Source organism: Scardinius erythrophthalmus (genome assembly GCF_964197995.2).
Source record: "Scardinius erythrophthalmus genome assembly, chromosome: 13".
Taxonomy (NCBI): domain Eukaryota; kingdom Metazoa; phylum Chordata; class Actinopteri; order Cypriniformes; family Leuciscidae; genus Scardinius; species Scardinius erythrophthalmus.
Window position 1 is genome coordinate 7,257,235 of NC_138233.1, and position 21,830 is coordinate 7,279,064.

The following is a 21,830-nucleotide window of genomic DNA, read 5'->3' on the forward strand; positions in this document are numbered from 1 at the left end:
TGCTATGGTCGTTGCAAATGTTCTTGTGTAAAGCATGTTACTGTTTTTTATATATATATTTGTCTATTAAATGTTTTATATACTATAGTTGGTTCTACTTGTGTATTCCTTCAATTTGATTCAGAGCTAATGGCTGTTTTATAAAACATCATCACTTTATTGCTCATATGTCACATGGTGTTGGAAAAAATATGGGATGGGAGGAAAAAAATATTTGTCAAAGCTTTTGCATTCCCCCATGAAACGTTTTGTTCTCTCGCAAAACTTTTGCATTCTCTCGCAAAACTTTTGCATTCTCTCGCAAAACTTGTGAGTTCGGACAAACACTTACTGTTATTTGTCCAGCTAGAAAATATTCTTTGTGAGAGAACGCAAAGGTTTTGATAGAGAACAAAGATTTGAAAAATATTTTTTCCTCCCATCCCATATTTTTTTTTCACCATATTTTTATGCCCCTTTAGTGGCTCCATATATATGAGTGCTACCTTGCCACATATGCAAATGCATAATATCTTAAAAACTGTAGCTTGTTATTAAACTGTAGCTTATTAATTTTCCAAGCAATTAGGATTACAATTTTCATAAGCATATGAATTATTGTACCTATTTACTTTGAAAGAGGGACCAGAGCCATATCTAGACACAATTACAAAGAGACTTGCATAGAGACTCTTTTGACTTGATAAGCAACACCAACACCTCAGAAACTGCATAGGAACACTAATTAGCCTACTAAGTAAGCTAATGCCACAAAACACTCAGAACACCTTAGCAACACCCTAGCAATAGTCCACAACACAAACACCTCACATTTTCTTTAAAAAAAAAATTAAACCCTTTTTAAAAAAAATCTCAAAGCATAAAACTGTTGGCTAATTTATTAACTCAGCTGAGAATAAATTATGCATTTTAGATATTTTAAAATATCTAATTTATCTAATTTATAAAAGTTGCAACTATATTTTATGCTTGTGGATCCCTGCAAGACGATATATTTTTGCTCTTGCCTGTTAAATATGCACGCTGCCACGCACATGTTATCGAAGCAAGATGAAGCAGCACGTTTGCACAGAGTCCACGTGCATCAGTGAGAGCAGTGCACGCGGTCGCGCCCGCGTTTCACGTCACGATGATTCGGTCTCGGGAATTGTACCCCAACCTGTCTGTGATGATAACACGGGTTTGCTCCAGTTCAGGTACCAAAATTATCATGATTTAAGTCTTAATGAACCGATATGGTTTGGTGTCTTGTTAAACTATAGGACCGAATCGAAGTTGCACTCTGCATGATATTGATTAAGGCAGTGATTGACAGGTTGTTCATGGTCAGCTGCTCATCTTTACATTTTTATCGCGTTTTTATATCACTAACTTTAACACGTCAACGTTGGTTATTTGGTGCAAAAGGTAAATAACCACTCATATTAAGAGGTCGTACTGTTCTTTGCAAATCCTGCACATTCATGGTGAATCGGGGTCAAATGAAACCCAATCTTTTTAACAAGATGCAAGTTTTAAACTGTTAGAATATATTTTAAAGTTAGATTACATGTAGGACCGCGTGTAACTTGTTTCTGGCCATGTAGTTGCTCTTTACACCACTTAGCATAAAAAATTTGAATTAAAAAAAATATAGGTCTATTACTTGCATGCTTATTGTTAATGTTTAATTGTCAACTCAAAAATTATACCATTAATATAACATGTATATTATTTTTATATAATTGTATGGTATGAATTATATTTAAATATTACAATCAAAAAAGTTTATTAATAATGTACTGTTAAATTGGCTCTGAAATGTGAATGTCAGTGTATTTTGGGAATAGTAGTTTTCATTAACTTTTAAAACGAAATGACATCTTTTAGATGCAATTAATCGTATTCTACTGTTCGTTTTAAGATCTTTGCATATTCCCTATGTTTTTTTTTTAAATAATAATTTTATTCTCGTTAAACACAGTTGTTTTGTAGTTTTATTATATCAGAAGCTGCTCGTAAGTTAAGTTCATGAACAACAACAGTCTGCCTCTGCTTGAATCTTTCCCTCCACTTGCCTTAGATTCGAGTGGCTCTGCTGTGATGAGAGAGGTGTGGAACACTGACAGCTCCTTTACAGGTAAAACTGAACCTGCTGCTATTTAGAGCTGACCTGAACATGCATTTGTACCCATATAGTTATTTTGAGTATTTAAAATATATTTACTTTAAGGGATGGTTATTTCACCCAAAAATGACATTTCTGTCATTAATTACTCACCCTCATGTCGTTCCAAACCCGTAAGACTTTCATTCATCTTCGGAACACAAATAAAGATCTTTTTGATTAAATCTGAGAGCTTTATGTCCCTCCATTGACAACTACCAATTTGACGCTTCAAAAAGTTCATAAAGAGATTGTAAAACTAATCCATGCTGTGTGAATTGAGCAGTTCAGTTCACATTTTCTGAAGAGACTCGATCGCTTAATAGGATGAACAGATTGAATTTAGTTCATCTTTTATTTTATATTTATTTTTTAACATTCATCAACTCAGTTGTGGTAAACGGAAGCTCAAGCATGTTTGCCTGACGAGCGAGAACCAATGAGGTTCATTCCCATGTGACACAGCACATTTGATCTTCTGCAAGAACCAATGGGGTTTGTTCTCATGCATCAAGCAGGTTCTCTTGAGCTTCTCTTTATATTCGCTGATCAATGCTTATATGTGAATGAAAGCCTAAAATTCAATCTGTTCATCATATAAAGCAATCATGTCTTCAGAAATTTTGGACTAAACCGCTCAATTCATACAACCTCTTTTTATGAACTTTTTAAAGCGTCAAAGTGTAGTTGCGTAGCTGCCAGTGGAGGGTGTGGTAGATTGTCTTATTATGCACCTGACTCCTAATTACCTGGGGTGTCTCCAATCGACACCCAAGCGTCTACAGTCGACACTTAATAATCTTTATACTCTAGCACTGCGTCTACAGTCGACAACTGGCTTCAAGTCGGATGACGTCTAGGCCCTTTTACTATAACACTATCAAAGTGTCTAGTAAGCTCCCCTAACTAACTTTCTGCGCAGCATTAACTAGACAGACTCTAGACAATGCCTTTGAATATGCTTTAATCACGACCAGAGGATCTCAGACAAATTTCAGAGAGAATCCCACCAGCAAAAAGAACACTACAGTTTTTTTTAGAATAGGAGCATGGCGAAAATGACATGATACAATTACATAATTTCCCTACAATTTGATTGGTTCCTCATAGGCAGACCCTTTTGTTACTAGATAGAAGCAAACTCTGTTTTCTTGATTACCTCATTGTTAAGCACAAGTTTTCAAACCTAGTCTATTTCATTTCCCCTTCTTGTTATTTATACACTCACACACTCAAAGTCACGAGTTTTCAACCAAAGGGTTTGGATTCAAAAGCATATTGTTTTTCCTGCAAGAAAAATAAACGTTAGTTATGATTAATTAATAAATCCATCACAAGGGACATAAATCGTTCAGATATCATCAAAAGATCTTCATTTGTGATCCGAAGATGAACGAAAGTCTTTTGGGTTTGTAACGACATGAGGGTGAGTAACAATGACAGGATTTTCATTTTTGGGTGAACTAACCCTTTAAATGAAATATACTTTAAATACTCCAAATAACTCTATTATGGGTACAAATGCATATATATATATATATATATTCAGTTCCATGGGCGTCGAAAGCAAAAAAAACTTAGGTGGGTCATCCTGCAAAATGTTTTTACTGGAGTAGATTAGGGGTGTTCCCGAAGCCAAATACCTTATCTAAAATCTCTATGCAATAATGAGTGAAGTGAATGAGTGAGAGTAAAAATGAAACGAGTGCATAGATCCGTCTATGCGTGCATCTCTCAGAAGTAAGAGCTTGGCAAGAGTAATATCAACTATAATAGGCTACTACATCATATACATGTTCTACAATATGATATTGTATATTATTGTATGTATATTTAAAGGGTTAGTTCACCCAAAAATGAAAATTATGTCATTAATGACTCACCCTCATGTCGTTCCAAGCCCGTAAGACCTCCGTTCAGACGTACAACACAGATGCGCTGCGCAAAAACACTACGTGAAATAGCTCGAGGCCCAGAAAGAAGGAAATGAATAGTGGAATAAAGTCGTTATTTTTGTTTACTTTTTGCACACAAAAAGTATTTTCGTCGCTTGATAAACTTAAGATCGAGCCACTGATGTCACATGAACTACTTTGATGATGTCTGTATTGCCTTTCTGGACATGGACAGTATGCCGTCTATTGACTTTCAGTGGAGGAACAGAAAGCTCTCGAACTAAATCTAAAATATCTTAAACTGTGTTCCGAAGATGAACGGAGGTCTTACGGGCTTGGAACGACATGAGGGTGAGTCATTATTGACATCATTTTAATTTTTGGGTGAACTAACCCTTTAAATGATTTAAGCCATGTGCAATATGATACTCAAATGAATGGAATAAGCACAGCACGATCATAAATCAAACAGCGCATTAATTGCCGTCTCTGTGCGTCTTCGTCTCTCAGCAACCAAACCAGCTCTAATAGCCTATAATCAACTAAGATTCATATACATTAATTACTACTTGATATGTCTATTTAAATGTATTAAACTTAGTATGATGTGATAAGCTACATGTCTCACTCTCTCTCGAAGCTGATCCTCGCTGTCCCCGTACGTATTTGGCGCTCAAACTGTGAGTTTTTTTTTCCACTGCAACTTTGCTGGCTGCACGTCGTCTCATTTTATTACGACTCTCAACTGTGTGGTTACAAAGTAAATTACAATGGCATCGAACACAGCTCAGCCTATAATAATGAAGAACTGGAAGTGTCTGTTTTTATAACATTAGTTTTGACACTTTTGTCTGGCTATAGGATGAGGAATTTTGATGAAAATGTCTTTTTAAGAGACATCCCTGCTTATTTCAGCAAAGACAATGCCAAGATTCATTCTGCACGTTACAACAGTGTGGCTTCATAGTAAAAGAGTTCAGGTACTAGACCAGCCTGCCTGCAGTCCAGACCTGTCTCCTATTGAAAATGTATGGTGCATTATGAAGCAAAAAATACAACAACAGAGACCCCAGACTGTTGAGTACTTAAGGTAATTTATTAATAAGAAAGAAACTTTAACTTCAACAATTAGTGTCAGCTCCAAAACACTTACTGTGTTGTTAGAAGAAAAGGTGATGTATCACACTGAACGTGTGTTTTACAAAAAACAAAGTTTATCATTTTGAACATTGAAAAAAAAAATCCCCACTGCGGGACTAATAAAGGATTACTATCTTATTAAATATCTGATCCTTAAACTGTAATCAATTAAATATAGCCTAGGTTGAAAAGTGTTTGCAAGCTGCATTGCATTGGTTTTGAGACTAAATGAAGGCCCCAAAGACATTCCTTCTGCTCTCATTTGCAGAGATAAAGAGCTGGCAAATTTCTCCTATGTCAATTTGATGAATGTGGTGGATGTGGCAGACAAGTTTGTATTGAGGGAAGAGAGCACAGACTTCTGGCAGCATAGCTCTGAGACTGTTTACTGCATCAGTGATGGTGCTAGATGGATATTGAAGTTAAAAGTGTAAATAATCCCTAAAACAACTTTTTTAAGTTAATGATCTGTAAGACTGGGGTTTTATTAATGCTGTTTATTGATTCAAGTAATTTTTTTGACATTTGGGTTTAAAGTGTTTTAATTCTACAATATATGGTGTAAAAACGTCTGAGTGCTGCCCTCTTCAGGTTGAACGGTGGCTACTGCAGTTGAATTTTTCTATTGGAAGTTGTGGTACCCTGTGATGTCAGAGGGTACCAGCTAACCACGCCCTTGCCTACAGAGAGACGCGTCTCAGATGCACCTCCTTCACTGTGGATAGCTGTGTTTCAGTGCTTCTTTTTTGGTGGGTGTAAGTTGTTATCGCCACTTTATGAGCTTGACTCAGCTGGTGAGTTTAAAATATGTCAATGGTTCTTTTCCAATTTCGAAACCCAGTTGAGACAAAAGCTGGATCCATATTTTTGGCAAGAGTGCTGCTCTGTTGTTTGAAGGCTTGCATGGAATGAAAACAAAATATGCCTTTGGCACTGGGAGAATAATGAAGCCATGGATAGGTTTCAGGAGAAGTGGTACAGGGACTGAGTGGCTTACTTACAAGTTGCTGGTTTGGAATGACTCTTGGGTCAGGCTGGTTTGCCTTGTTAACCCTCTGGGGTCTGAGGGGTTTTTGGGGTCCTTGAGATGTTCTGACATGCCCTGACATTTGTGCTTTTTTCAGTTGCTTATAAACATATTAATGGCAAAGGTGTAAATTCACTCTATTTAGCACAAACAGGGCTACCATAATATGTGAACAACTTGCATGTACATGTTTGTATTTTTGATAGAATAATGTTTATGCATGTTTTTTTTCAAAAACAAAAAACTAAAGTTTCTGAAATAAGGCCATAAAACATATTCTAAATATATGTAAATAAGACTTCTGACTAATGGATGCGTTGCCTAGAATTTTTTCTTCAAAATTATGGGAAAATCATCCTGCCTAATCATTCACATAACACAATACATTGATTTAAATCTTGTAAAACACTTTTTGTTTGGAAAGGCCATATGCGGGTGGGCGTGATTCACACCTGCGGAGACAATGGGGCCCGCATAATGAGGCTGCATACGTAATGAGCCTTTCATTCAGGTGTGTGACTCAGCCACAAGAATGCAAGGACAATATATAACTGGTTTGTTGTTTTTTTTCCACAAATTTTGCTTGCAAATTGTACAATATCCAAGGTAAACATTTCTAGAAATTGTGCAGTTAATTGTTCTCATACTGTATTTTCAGATTTGGAATATATTCTCTTCCCAAATGTGTCACTAATAAAGCATAATACAATTATTTAAAGAGAAGGCTTATAATGACCTTTTAAGATTTTGTTTACATCTATCCTTATATAAATATATATATATATATATATATATATATATATATATGTTTTTTTTGTTTTGTTTTTTTAAGGTTATACAATTACAACAACATTTAAAATTGTAACAATATATTTCCAGTGTAATCTTTCTTTGTATTCGCGATTCATATTAAAACAGTATTTTTGCCAGCTGTAGTAGCTCCACAACAGCGCGCATCTGTGCGCTGATTCATTCATTCATAGAAACGCGATTCATATTTAAACAGTATTTTTGCCAGCTGTAGTAGCTCCACAACAGCGCGCATCTGTGCGTTCGTTCGTTCATTCATTCATTCATACACAGAAACGCGATCAATATTTAAACAGTATTTTTGCCAGCTGTAGTAGCTCCACAACAGCACGCATCTTTGCGTTCATTCATTCAGATTAGAACAAAGCAAACAGAACTGACCTAATTCCTCAGCGGGATCCGTTTGCTCCTCGAAATGATACTTCCAGAACTTCTGAGGTAAATTTTTGCAGGATTATTATCAAGATAGTATTATTCCTCACAGCATCGTAAAGAACATAAGTCTGAAAGTGAACTCGCGGTGTGTGTTATCCAGCTGATGTGGGCGTTTCACAGGTTTGTTTGGATCGCCTCACATTTGCGTTTGAATAGCGCGCGCTCTCCGTAGGCGGAGCACATTAAAACTTAATGAGCTGAGATGAGAACGACTGACATCTCTCTCTTTGCATGCATATTACATAAACTGTGAATATTTGTTTTTTATAAAAATTACTTCATTTTAAAGAAGAGAATTCAAGCTTCATGCCTGTGTGACTGTATGCCTGTTTGACTGAGTATTCGCTGAGTTACAGTTCATTTTCGGACGCGTTTCAGAATTGACTTCACTGACGGAGAGTAGGCAGAACTCGCATCATGTTTATTTTTCTTTATTTGGCGAAAAGCACAACACTTTGTTTTTATTATGAGCATACACAAAAAAAATACACACTAAACAGGATCGATTGATGTATAACACAAGCATATAAGATAAAAATTAATATTTTTTTTTTGCACTCATACGGAAAAAAACGAGCCTATCGCGCCGGCGCGACAGCCGACCTCAGGGGGTTAAATGTGTCATCCTGACTCTCACTCTCTTCCCTGCCTAATCTTGTGCCTTCTTTCTTACCTTTCTCACTCCCTGGCTCTCTCTCTGGCTCCTAGAACTGAAAAAAGGTGTTTGCCATACTCTTAACTACTGTCTGGTACCCAAAACTACTGTACACAACAGCTAGGGATGTTGCGGTGACGGATTTTTTCCACCGGTTAATCGACGTGTAAAAAAACCGGTAATCCCGGTGTCACCGGGGTTGCGTGTCGGGGATTTCGGGTGGCCGAAAATGCGGACGTGCACACGTCTCAATTTACTTTCACTTTAATTAGCGGCAATTCAGTAGCATTTGTTTGAATTAATCATGGGTTAATTTATTTTATTCTTAATAAAAATACACAAAACAATAAGATAGCCTACTCGCTTGTATTAGGCTACACACATCTTTATTGCAAAATGAATAATAACTTAACACACCATGTAAAAACTAAACAAAAGCACTTATGAAACACCTTTAAAGTGCATTTATTAACAAAACGAACCACTGCACACATCGTGCAAGTATCAAACAAGAAATTATATAAAAAAAATCACTATTCGTTAAATAAAGTGCCTGCCTTTTTCAGCAAAAAAAAAAAAAAAAAAAAAAACACCGCACAACCATCGATTATGAAACGAACGAACATCAAAAACTTCGTTAAATAAGGTAGCCTACCCGAATAATCACTGGACACTTAAGTGCAAAAAAAAACTAATATAAAAATTAAACTCACGTTTGCATTTCTCTTTGATATATATCGGCTCTATAGCCGATAGGTGGAGCCTATATAAAAAATAGCCGTTTCTGATTTCATAAAATCATGCAACATACTCTACCTTGTCTGTGGACATAGTTTTTTCCAAAGCCGATGCTGGATAAACAAATGGCGTGCGTGTGACGGTAGGCTAAATTATTTATGACAGCCGTAATGGACAATTCTGCTTCCAACCTGTAGGGGGACCAAAGAAGAAAAGTGCTTTGCTGTTGCTTTAACTCATGCAATACATGATAATTCTCAAATACAGTAATTCTAGATACTATTTGCCGTGTACTTTGTTATGCAGAATAACAGTAAGATAATTGAACTAAAAACATAAATAGCCTCTACAGAAATATGGCTAGAATAATATTCCATTCCTCCTGATAAACATCATGAGTTGTCTGGCGTGTCTTGAGTCTATCTTTTTCATGTCTTTTCAATTTTGTGTTTTGTGTGTTTCAGATCATGACGGCCGCTGGTTGGGGGTCCATCAAAGTTGGGGGTCCGTCAAGGCTAGTTTACACAATGATCCAGTTCACTTGCAGCATCGTGGTGGAGCCCCAGGACCGTCTTGGCCGGGACCCCGCAGCAGGTTTCAGAACGGCTGTGTTGATGTGTCTGTGATGGGTAGTCAGAATGGGGTGTCCAAACACAAAAAATTGTAAGTGTTGTTGCAAATGATTCAGCTTTAGAAATAAGGAATGGATGTACTATGTAATGTTTGCATGTAACTCCCTGCCCATATTATGCTTTTCCTGAAGTACTCCATATGGACGTCCCAGTTGCAAAGGAGAGAGGCGAATAGACATGATCAAAAATACACACAGATTCAATGCAGAGGATAAAGGGAGAGATGAAAAAACATGGTTCAAAATTACAGTAAGAGTTCAGCAATAGTTAACCCAGACATCATAATTTTTTCAACTTTCCCATTTAATTCTGCTAAAGATCTCTTTTGTGTTTCACAAAGAAATAAAGTAGAATTGGATTAGAATGACATGATGGTGTGTAAATGATGAGAACTAGTCCTTTAACATTAGTGCTTACTACATCACAATAGAGTTAATTCATTTACCACTGGTTAATATGATGTTAAGTATTAAGCTTTACAGCAGACAGATTTATCTGCTATAAGATATTAAACCTAACAAGCAAAAGCCATTAATTTATCTAGACTCCTGATGACTGTGCTGTTCATACTTTTGTTCCACAGATCCCACATGGAAAAAAGTATGATAAAAGATGGCTGCTAACATCACTACAGAATCTCTGTCCCATTGCATTTACTCCATTACATGTAAGTGATCGTAATGAAGTGGTCAGTTATGCTGAACGGGTTTAGAAGGTGTGACTGAATGTCCACTAGAGGTCAGTGGAGCTGTTTGTAATTCAGTTGTGTTTAACTGTATTGGTAAATGTTGAACATTTTAGTGTGTAATGTTGCTGTTTAAGCATGAAAAAGGTATGCAAAGTTACAAGTCTACTCCAAAGGGAGTTATTCTCTATATCTGTGTTGTTTCTGAACTCCCCGAAACGCCTCCATTGTAGTCTTGAGTTTTCTTCCAGGGACGTACGTGTCACAATATCCCTCATTTAAATAATTCCAACCCAAAGCATATGCAAATAAAGGGGGCGAGGCCTGGTTGAGATGCATTATAGTAGTGTTGAAACTCACAGTTATGGTAAGGGGCATAACATTTCCAAAACAGGCTTTATGCAGTTGACCAATCACTACACACTGGTCCAGCCAACCAATCAGAGCACATAATTCCACTTTTTGGAAGGAGGGGCTCCATAGATACAGGAACTAAACAGATCATTACTGACAGACTGGGAAGAGAGGAGCTGCAACAATGTCATTGAATATTCAAGCATGAATATCTATTCTTGTAGACATTAAAATATTGTGTTACTTCTTTAAAAAAGTAACTTATTCCGGTAATTAGTTACTATTCATGGAAAGTAATGCATTACATTACTTTTGCGTTACTTTTCTCGCCTGGGCTGGGCTTACTTGTTAATTTTTTTTAAAAACAACAACAAAAAAAAGTTTTATTTTTGGCAAATGTAAAGGCCCTTTCACATCAAAAGTGAACTGAATAAGCCTCAGCCTGAAAGAAATGCAAATTCATGCCTGTACACTAAAGCGTGCAATAAAAAGAAAAAAAACTTTTCAGCTGTTTAGCCTTTCTGGATTAGAAGAATAGGATGCAAGAGAAAGTTCAACACTTACTTGAGCATTAAATCATTTAAAAAAAAAAAAAAATGTCTATTGTTATGGTTGAAGTGGATCTCTGAAGGTCAGCAGCAAAGGCATTGGTTAATAAAGTGAGATTAAATACTTTAAGTATATTTGTGTAATTTAATATATTTAACTATTACAGGTTTACATAATATTTTGAGATTGCATTTCACTGTTTTAATTAATTTTATGTAATACTAAATCTGTTTTTTTTTTTTTTGCAAGTGAGATGAGTAAATGGCTGTTCACATTTATTCTAAGACTACAATAACCATCATGTTTACACAGCAAACACAATGCCCGTGAACTTAGGATTTCTCTCAAAATAGGGACTGGAGAGCTGCCAGTCAAATAAATGGAAAAACAAAGTAACTTTGCGTTACTTATTTGAAAAAGTAACTATGATATTTTGTTGTAAATTAATAAAATAATGAGTTACTTTACTAGTTACTTGGAAAAAAAGTAATCTGATTACGTAACTCAAGTTACTTGTAATGCGCTACCCCTAACACTGGGCATAATAGGTCCCCTTTAAATCACCAAATTACCAATACATTGTTTACAGTTGATGCTTCACATCTTTGTTTGTCTGGTTGTGTTTCTCTGTGTTTTTGTCTAGTACACCGCAGAGGGACATGCAGTTCATTTCTATCTGGAGGATGCTGCCCATGCCAGCGCTCTGTGCAAACTCACACGCAGAGTTACAGACAGTAAAGGGCAGAGGGTACTGTCTTGCTTCATGTCTTCTAAAAAAACATTCATCTTGTACTAATGGATCCTGAATTCCATGTTTCTTGTTTTCCAGGTGGTCGTGCTTATGAGCCATTGTTCCAGTCTCCCCTTCCTCCAAAGTGAGCTGAAACCACAAGATCTGGAACATTTGAAGGTCTGACCTGCAGCTGCTTCTTGCTGCAGTAACATTTGTGGCCTACAGGTGGCAGCTGCTCCATTCAAAGTCAACATGAAATAGAAATTGCAATAGTTTTTTCTTCCCTATTGTGATGTATATCCAAGTGAAACGGCTTCTCGAAAAAAAGTAGGGCAGGACTTGATTTTGTCCATCGGGAATTCGATGGTTGTGGTTTGCTATTGGTGGATCTCATGTGAGGCTGTCCCGCCCTCATGCCAGTAAACACATCATCAGAGAAGAGAAGTCGCTGCAAGAGGGAGGGGAAGATATTTTGATTAAAGATTATAATGGCACATGAATTGAAAATAAAATGATGTGCACGGTTAAATTATTTATAATTAATGCTGCAATAATCCATGAAAACAAGAATTGTGAATATTGATTTCATGGCAACTTTAACTGTTGCTATTCTTTTCTTGCAGCATTGCATGTCCAAACGCTTCGATAGTTCCCAGAAGTCTCTCAACCTGAGCAGCATCCGCACTGATCCAGGTAAAACTACACTGAGGGTTTGAGTGCTCAAAACGCTGACACTGCACAAAAAAGTTCAATAGATTCCCTAAGATTAACACAGTTATCCATTTGTCAGAAATGAGTTGAGTGCTTTTCAAAATGTGAAACTAGATCTTTACTTTTCTTTTTTTCCACCAGACTTGGTTTCTCATAATATTGAGATCATCTTAAGCCGAAAAAACTGCATGCAAGCTGTGATCAAAATCATACAGGAGAATATCCCAGAGGTAAGACTTGGTGTTTGGGGTTTGTTCAAATTATTAACCACAAATATAAGCTATAGTAATACTGATGCCTTATCAAATACCACTGATGATTCTCTTTTAAAGTGCATTCAACTGGGTAATGTTGGTGACAGAGTAGCTTTAATATCCTTTACATTCACCATGATGTTTCGAGAAGTGTGTCATAGGTCTGGTGTATAACCTGTTTCCTTCATCTAACCACTGTGAAGTATAAATATAGCAACTATATCTAATCAAGCCAAGCTCAGCCATAGTGTCTAGACAAAAATAGGAAATCAAAACATCCAGCTGGTGGAAACGTTGAACTATGCGGTTATATTTCTAGGATAAACAGCTGTGGGTACGTCACGTTCAGACGCTTATTCCAGGAAACATTTGTCAGGTGTCTCAGAGTGATATGGGGTCAGAGCTTATTAGCACATGTATGATAGTAGGGCCTGTCCAATAACAACACTTGTGGTCTTGGCCACTTGACAGCGTGTACATGTGACAGGAAATAAGTGCGCAAGAATGTCCCAGGTCGGAATAATGCTCAAAACTCAGCGCCCTTCTCTATCTCTAATACCGCTTCAGAGCTGTATCTAAAGTTAAACGTAACCCATCATTCATCATGTTCAGGAACCCAATTTGGGAAACCCTGCTTTCATGTAAACAAACGTTTAGAGTTTGAAAGAACATTTTATTTCTGTCCCAATCTCTCTTTGATCCTTCACAGATGTTGTGCTTGAACCTGAGCAACAACAAGCTGTATAAGTTGGATGACATAGCAGAACTGGTGAACAAAACCCCCAACTTGCAGTCACTGAACCTGTCTCATAACGAGGTGAGAGACGCTGCTATTACGCTCTTCTATTTACATCGATAGTGAGATACGTTTGTCATATTATTAGCCCACTTAAATCTTTAGCTTCAATTTATTCTGCAAGCTCCACAGAATTTACTTTCAGTGTCTGTTTGACCTCATTCTCTCTGTCTGTAGCTGAAGTCGGAGCAAGAGCTGGATGTGGTGAAGGGGTTCAGGCTGGTGGAGCTGTGGCTGGACAGGAACCCTCTGTGTGATCACTTCAAAGATCAGACCTCATATATCAGGTCAGTGCCAGTGAGCTGGGACACACACTGTGAGGTTAAAGGTCAAGGTTGATATGATTAGCTGATAGATATACTCAATCTCGGTTCCTTATGAGGCATAACAGCAGACCTGTTGGTTATGTAACTATTTAGATGAATTCCTAACAGGTTTTTCTTTGGAGATCCTGGGTTACCACGGCCTTGAAAAACTTGAATGTCTAATTTTAAAAGTGTCATTTATAGACCTGGAAATGTCATGTTAATTGATAAAATCCTAAAACACCATGAGAATTTAAAAATGAATATAATTTTATTTTTTATGCCAATCTCCAAAAAAGTTATCAGAGTAAATTATTATTTAAATATTACATTTATTATTTTATATCTGAATGACATCCATGATGATCCACCTCATTTTTCAACATGGCAGTAAGCTATTTTCTGTGAATGTGCGAGACTTCTGATTCATTAGCTGCTATAGGGAAATAACTAGAAGAATAACAATGTGCAGTAAACCTTTATGACTATGATGACCATGTCTACATGCCTAAATGCATTGAGCTGCTGCCATGTGATTGGCTGGTACACTAATAAAGTGTGTGCGTATAAACACTATTGTTCTGTTTTTGCAAACAAATAAAACTATTTATACATATAGAGAGAGTTTTATTTGTTTGCAAAAACAGAACAATGGTGTGAAAACCATTTTTATCTGGTTTGCTTTTCATTTTCATATTTTTTTTTTAACTAACGCAAACTAACTGAACTAAAAAGAATAAATAACTGTTAATATTATACTTGCCCTGGTCAGGTTATGGGACTCCAATTAGGATCAAACTAATTGTTTAAATTAGTGATAAACTGATATATCAGGCCTATTAATTGGCTGATATTTGGCAGTCAGAACAAGTGTAAAGGCTGACTCCCCATTCACTTTATTACTGTTTCTCTCCCAGCTAACTTCATTCTCATGGCTAAATGAAGCTTGCTGGAGTTCGTTGGCTATTTCTCTATGGGATGCTTTTTGATGGATACCAAGTCAGCAGCCATCATTGCTTCTGAAATGCACTCATCCAAAGTCAGCATTCATAAAAACCACATCAACAAAACCACAGCATCCGTCACAAATCGACAAGTTTGTTTTGGTCGTTTGATTGTGTGGCTTGTTTGTCATTTCTTCCCTGCGCTTGCATGGCTTTCATTTACAAAGTCATTTGAGAACTTGTCTGTCTGTTAAAGTAAAAAATTATTCTCTTCTTCTAGTTTAATGTTCAGAGACCGCTGCAAATAAGCAGTTTTTAGGTGAAAGCATTGCATTCTGAAAGTTATAGTCCTTTTTACTTTCAATAATGGTGTGTTTTTTTACCCGTTGGGTGAAAGCAACAGGTTAGTGAAATTTGGGTTTAAAACTCTAAAAACTGAACCAATCCATCCAGAGAATGTTGAAAATAGGGTTAAAACTTATTTTTCGGGGCTGATCTTGGCACAATATTATTTCTAAATATTTTATTTCATTAGTTTCTTGATCAAAACACATTTCAGCAATCATTCATTGTATTTGCATAAAGAATAAACACAAATAGATTAGGAGAATGCACATGTGATTTTGGTGTGTCTGCTGTAATAATGAGGTGCATCACTGTTTTCCTCTTGTCTCCCGTGACAGTGCTGTTCGGGAGCGATTTCCCAGGCTTCACAGACTGGTGAGCTTTTTTTGATTTGTCAATAATGTTTTGAACCAACTGGACTGAATGTACAGTACAGTTATTAGTGTTTGTCAGATATTAAGTCAGTCAATCATTGATTGGTCAAGGACAGGATGCCTGATTCCAGACTGGCTTCCAAAAGAACACACACCGATTAAGTGTCATCAGACACTCTCCTGACTGGAATAAAGCAAACGTAAATCAAAAATGTGCATGATTCATCAGTTCACATTTTCACAAAGAAAAAAAAAAAGTTCATTTATAATCTATCATCAAAATGTAGTTGCAACCGTTGCATGATGTGAATAAAACATGCAGTTTTCTTTGTAATGTTGTTATTTCCATAGGACGGTCATGTGCTTCCACTTCCGATCTGCTTTGACGTGGAAGCACGCACACACATCCCTCCTTGCAAGGTAGCCTAGAAGTCTGCACTGTTATATTGACCTGAAGCATGTCAATTAAGTCTTTGACTGGATGTGTCTGTAACACTAATTCAGGGAAGCTGCTTTGTCTCCAATGAAATCCAGGGTCTCATTGAGCGTTTTCTGCAACAGTAAGTGCATGTGTGGAAATGTTTTACCAGAGGTGCCTCTTAATGTTTTCACTATAAGCATGCTTTTATCAGCAGTGATGTGTGTTTGTGTTTGTTTTGGGGAAGTTATTTCTGTGTCTATGACTCTGGGGATAGACAGCGGCTGCTGGAGGCCTATCATGATGGTGCCTGCTTCTCTCTCAGTCTGCCACCCATTAATAATCCCTCCAGGTACAGTGTGAGCTCTCTGTCCTTAAAACTCTACTCGTCGAGATTAGCATTAGGCTGTCTTTAATATGCCATTTATCAGGTGTATCACAAAATCTAACATAAACGGGATAAAACGGGATATTAATTTCAAAATGAAAAGAAATAAATTACATTAAAATTGTGTGTGTGTGTGTATATATATATATATATATAATATATATATATATATATATATATATATATATATATATATATATATATATATACACACACACAGTATATCCATATCTATATATATATACACACATATGCATGCATACATACATACATACATATAATATATAACTTTCTAATTAAATTGTTGTAGTTTATTTTTGGGTCTGCACTATATTGAAGAAAAATGTGATATGCGATAACTTGTTTAATGCAATACGATAATGCTTTAAGTGTAAAATCAAAAAATGAATGAATTAAATATGCATTGATTCATATTAAAGCTACAAAAGTTATTCAGTCAAGAGCAGTGAGTGATTTTCTGACAGACCGCAGCAGGTTTACTGTATTAGGCTGCTGTCACATTAAGACCCAGTGCATGAATCCTATTGACACACAGAAGATTTACTGTTTACGTTAAGTCAAGTCTTAAGACATAACTGACTGTGTTAACATGAATACTCTCTAAGACAGACATTTTTACATAACTGTGTGTATCTGACTGTTTGAGTGCAATAAACCGCGATTGAGAGTTGAATTCGGTATCGCATGCTGTTCTGAGAGGCATTTTTTGTGTGTGCACTTCTGGTGTGTGTCAGACAGCGCAAGAACCACAATGAGTTGTTTTCAGCAGCTTACTGAACTTAATAACTCTTTTTATCATAAAGCAAGCCACACGCAAGTAACAATCGCGTGCCCGGTCTATTCTCTGCAATATGCATCAACCTAAAACTTTGACTTTTCGCAACTTTATTTTGGGGGTGAAATGTGACCCAGACTTTTGTTAGATGCATCCACATTGTACAATTTTATTAGTGGGGAAGTACATTTAAATGAAAAATAATTTTTAATGTTTGTACAGTTTATTTGTGGTCTCATTTCTTTTTCCTATGATTTTGCAGGTGCAGGTTGAAAGATTATCATAAACACAGCCGCAATATCAAGAACCTCAAAGATCCCTGTATGTTTCAGGAGAAACAAGCAAATTAGAGTTTACAATGTTAAAAAAATATATATATTTGTCATGTACAGCCATCTTCTTCTTTACAGCCAGTCGGTTCCGCTTGCTAAAACGCACTCGCCTGACTCTGGTCTCCTTCCTCAGTGAGCTCCCAAAGACCCAGCATGACATTAATTTAATCAATGTTGATGTCAACACATACACAGTAAGTTCCTCAATGATTTTAACACTGTTATCACTGAAGCTATTTACAATTTTTGACGTCTTGTTGTTTTCCTGTCTTTTCCATAGAGCACTTTATTAGTGTTCACAGTGAGTGGAGTGTTCAAAGAGGGTGAGTCTTGCTTGAACAGTTACATGACAAAATGACAGTGTGTTCATCTCAAAATGTTTATTTTCTTCTCTTCAGTTGATGACAAATCGAGAGACTCTGTCAGGGCGTTCTCTAGGGTCTTCATCACAGTTCCAGCTCGGAATTCTGGGTAGGAAAAGCCAACAGCAAATCACAACCGTGACTAGATAAAAACACTGTCTGCTTCTGTTTTTCTTTACCTTTTGCTGTAATGTATTGCTTTATATGGTTATCTTCATTTCCTGGCTTCTCCCTGTGGACACACTGTCCAGCTGTTAGGTGAATTTCACAGATTGAATGTTGACTGTCCAACAGCCAATTAAAAGAATCACCGTTAATCACTTGAGCAAATATCCTCTTGGTAACACACAGTTGATTTGATGCATGTTTATTGGTATCTGTTGCATCTTGCAGCCTGTGTATCGTGAATGACCAGCTCTTTGTGAGGAACGCCACCACTGAGGAGATCCGCTGTGCGTTTGCAGCACCAGCCCCAACCCTCTCGAGTAGCCCAGTGCCCAGCATCTCTGCATCCCTGCAGGAAATGCTCTCCGCCTTCTCTCAGAAGTCTGAAATGAACCTGGAATGGTCTCAAAAGTGAGCAGTGAGGAAAAACCATGCCCTTACACTTGTAGGTCTTAAAGTGCCCCTATTGTGCTTTTTAGTTTATTGCCTTTCACGAAAGCCCAGAGATTCCGGAAAATACACGGATAATGTGTCCAGGGATCGTTTGATTTTGGTTCATTCACACGGCCAGTGATTTTCCGGAATCTGTGAGTGCGTTCACGCACATCCCGTAAAGACATGTGACGTCAGGATGTGTCATAGAAAGACAAGTCTAATCTTCCGCTATGGCTCTTTCCATTGTAGTCGTGCACTTGGTGGATTTTATTCACGCCCCGTCTTAAGTTTACTAATGATCTGCGCTTTCGATCTCGAGAAACCACACTCGAGCATTTTTTTCCGGATTTGGTCGTACACTAACGCATCGCGTACTGTTCCACAAAACTGGCTAACGATCTCAGCTTCAGCGCGGATAGTAAGGAGCTCCTGGTCTCTGCTTCATTCTAGTTTGCAAAAAAAAATTCGTTCTTTCTTTGTTGATGACGAACACAAGCAACAAAATACCCCTTACGGCATTGGTCCTGGCTTTTGTTCACACAGAGCGCGTTCCGGGACTGATCCCGGCAATGTTACTAGGTCCCCATCCCAGCATTGATCCCGGCATCAATCCCGGGACGTGTTTGCGTTCACACAGAAGGCACTCTAGGAATTTTATGGCAATTTCCCGGGATCAACGCCCTGTGTGAAAGGGGCTGAAGTGTAATATAGCTGTTTGTGAATGTAAAAGGGCTGCAAAGTTTTAAAGATCAAAGTTCATTGTAAATGGAGGTATTTTCTCCCAAAAGAAAGAACCGATTCTGAACTGACTTAAACGAGTCGACAGTCTTTCTTCCTGCACAAACCTATGTAGGTTTGTGACAAATTTGCATAATGCCAGCCTTATGGTCTTCATTTGCTGCCTATGAACAACCACTATATCGACCCTCAAACACTGTAGTTGTAGCTGGGGTCTGGAAGAGTTTGGTTCAACTTCCACTTTGATGCACTTCTAAAGGATGAGGACTCTCGCTGGAATTGATGCGGTGAAATTTATGCATCATTGTTCGTATCACTGTGTATCAAGCGCCGAGGAAGCCTCCGGAGCTGAAATTCAGATGTGGTAATGGGGGTTTGGTTTTCTGATATGCCCTGTAAGTGGTCGACCAATCACAACAGACTGGGCCATCTGACCAATCAGAGCAGAGGAAGCTCTCAGAAATGAGGGGTTTAGAGAGCGAATCCTTTATCGAACAGTTTCAAACACAATGAGAAAAGAGCTGATGCTGCAATGTGTATTATGAAAAAATCTAAGTGTTTTTTTATTTAATTTAATTTTTTACTTAAAATGCATGTAAACCTGTTGAATGAGACATCCAGAACAAAACTAGGAACCTTTAAAATAGCATAATAGGGGCACTTTGATTCTAGAACTAAATATGGATGTTTCTATGGATGATGTGTGAAATGGTAGGGCTGGGTGATATCAAAATCTCTGCTTTTCTAAATAGCATCATATTTATTTGTTTCCAAGGATGTTGGGCTGTAAGTTGTACTACAGTAGATATATTTGTGCAGTTATTAGTAGGACTGCTTTACATTATTTACTGGTGAGTGTCCCAAAAAATTAAGTACTTTCTATTTGAAAAATATTTCATTTAGAAATAGGCATTATCACATCGTTATTTAGGATATATATATTTTTTTTTTTTCATTGAATTTCCAGTGAAAATACTATACTATACTGTTACTTCGTAAAGTTGAATTTACTTTAAAAGACTTATTAATATAAGATTTTGGTCATGCCGCCCAGCCCTAGTCAATATTATCCCGATTCTGTTGGTAAGGCTTGTGTATTGCTGTTAGATGTCTGCAGGATAACGCGTGGGATTTTCACCGAGCAGCTCAGATTTTCACGGAACTAAAGGTATGAATCTGCTTGGCTGATAACAGAAATTAAAGTTTAAACCATTTTTTACCATGCATTAACTATTGAAAACCTGACTTAGTTTAAAATGTTCCAAAAGCTGATTAACCATCTCTAAACTTGATGTCTATCTTTGAATAGTCATGCTGAAAATGTTTCCCTATTTTAGATCAGGTGATTTGTGAACATGTAAATCATTACAGTAAATTTATGTTGGTTACAGTGATCAAATATATAGTTTGAGGTGGACCATGTGCTATTGAAATCTCATCACATCAAATTGAGACTTAAAAACTAGACATTCATCATAATATTTTATTCTCTTTTAGGCTCAAGGAAAGATCCCAGAAGCTGCTTTCATAAAATGAAAACAACAAACAAACAGAAATATATATGAATACCTGTTTGTATGTACATAGTTTTATTTGTTGTTTAACAGGCACTTAATGTGTGATGTCAAACTGAAATGGAACAAAATCTTGTTTTATATTAATTATTTTATTTTATTTTTTCCTTAAAAAGGATGATACATCAGGTTTGTACGTTCTACAGCACTGTTTCTGTATTAATTTTAAAAAGTACATTTCTGTTTTAATTGTGATGTCTAAAATATGTGCTGCGCTTTTGTTGGTGTTGAGCTAAATTTTCGCAGAAATAAAGTTTGTTTATTCAGGCTATTCTCACCAAGATAATAAACATCAATACCTAATTAAGTCTTCACTATATTAAAGAAAGATCATTTTGATTATTGCTAAATATAACTCTACAATCATGAGAGAACACAGGAGGAATATTTGGCCCTTAAAAATTCCAGATACGCTTGGGAACATGTAACTGAATTTATGTTGGAGAAAATAAATGAAAAGCAGGCAACAAGTGCATAACACATCTGATAGTGGCCAGTTGCATAAACGTAGCCTCTGTTAAGACTATCTCAAGAGGTAATTTGACCAACTAAAAATTACTCAAGAGGTAATCAGTCTTACTTTTCTGATTCAGATTAGAACAATCTAACTTTTTATGCAACTGACTTGAAAAGAATTAGGACCAGTCTTCAAGAAAATCTTCAACTAATCTAAGCATTTTATGCAACATGATGCACTCCTTAAATACTGTTAAAAAGTTTTGATTTGTTTAACATTATGGTCACAAAATCACATAATTATTTATTTCATAGTTAAAGTCCCGCTATAAAATGTGAGCATTGTAATAATACAGAATGAGTAGCAGTGTCCAAATGTTTTAATGGTAGTGTAAGCGCTATTCTGTTATAGTACATTGAATATGGCATGTATGGTAATTCTATGTAACGATACTTGAGTTATTACATAACGCTCTTCACCGTAAAATATAAATAATATCATAAATCTACATAATATTTGGTACAAGAAGTTTGATTATTTGTATGACTGGATGAGGTGTTGACCGTCCCAACATGGCGGACTGACGCCTCCAACTTCTGGCATCTTCAGTGTGCGCCTACGTCATCACGCACTTTCG

At 36.8% G+C, this 21,830-nt stretch overlaps 1 protein-coding gene across 2 annotated transcripts; it reads left to right on the top strand.

The window, feature by feature from the left end:
• The first annotated feature begins 709 nt into the window (after positions 1–709).
• On the top strand, positions 710–21,675 carry nxf1a (nuclear RNA export factor 1a). 2 transcript variants are annotated; one of them, XM_081383607.1, is made up of 22 exons: positions 710–1,196; positions 2,063–2,119; positions 9,311–9,509; positions 9,610–9,727; positions 10,062–10,145; positions 11,710–11,814; positions 11,896–11,976; positions 12,423–12,492; positions 12,652–12,740; positions 13,474–13,581; positions 13,738–13,847; positions 15,493–15,529; positions 15,880–15,948; positions 16,033–16,088; positions 16,194–16,298; positions 17,393–17,451; positions 17,541–17,656; positions 17,743–17,785; positions 17,861–17,933; positions 18,218–18,400; positions 20,270–20,330; positions 20,660–21,675. In XM_081383607.1, the coding sequence occupies exons 1-22, from the start codon at positions 1,130–1,132 to the stop codon at positions 20,696–20,698; spliced, it is 1,929 nt and encodes a 642-aa protein (XP_081239733.1). In that variant the 5' UTR covers positions 710–1,129; the 3' UTR covers positions 20,699–21,675. The 2 variants fall into 2 exon arrangements, with proteins under 2 accessions (XP_081239733.1, XP_081239732.1); XM_081383606.1 differs by lacking the exon at positions 710–1,196 and adding an exon at positions 1,243–1,407 and having other exon boundaries at positions 20,660–21,041.
• The last annotated feature ends 155 nt before the right edge of the window (positions 21,676–21,830 follow it).

Coding starts and splice junctions, on each gene's coding strand:
- nxf1a (XM_081383606.1), top strand. CDS start 1,287: ATGATATTGATTAAGGCAGTGATTGACAGGTTGTTCATGGTCAGCTGC. Junction 1,408..2,062: donor TTGGTTATTTGGTGCAAAAG/GTAAATAACCAC, acceptor CACTTGCCTTAG/ATTCGAGTGGCTCTGCTGTG. Junction 15,949..16,032: donor CACACATCCCTCCTTGCAAG/GTAGCCTAGAAG, acceptor ACACTAATTCAG/GGAAGCTGCTTTGTCTCCAA.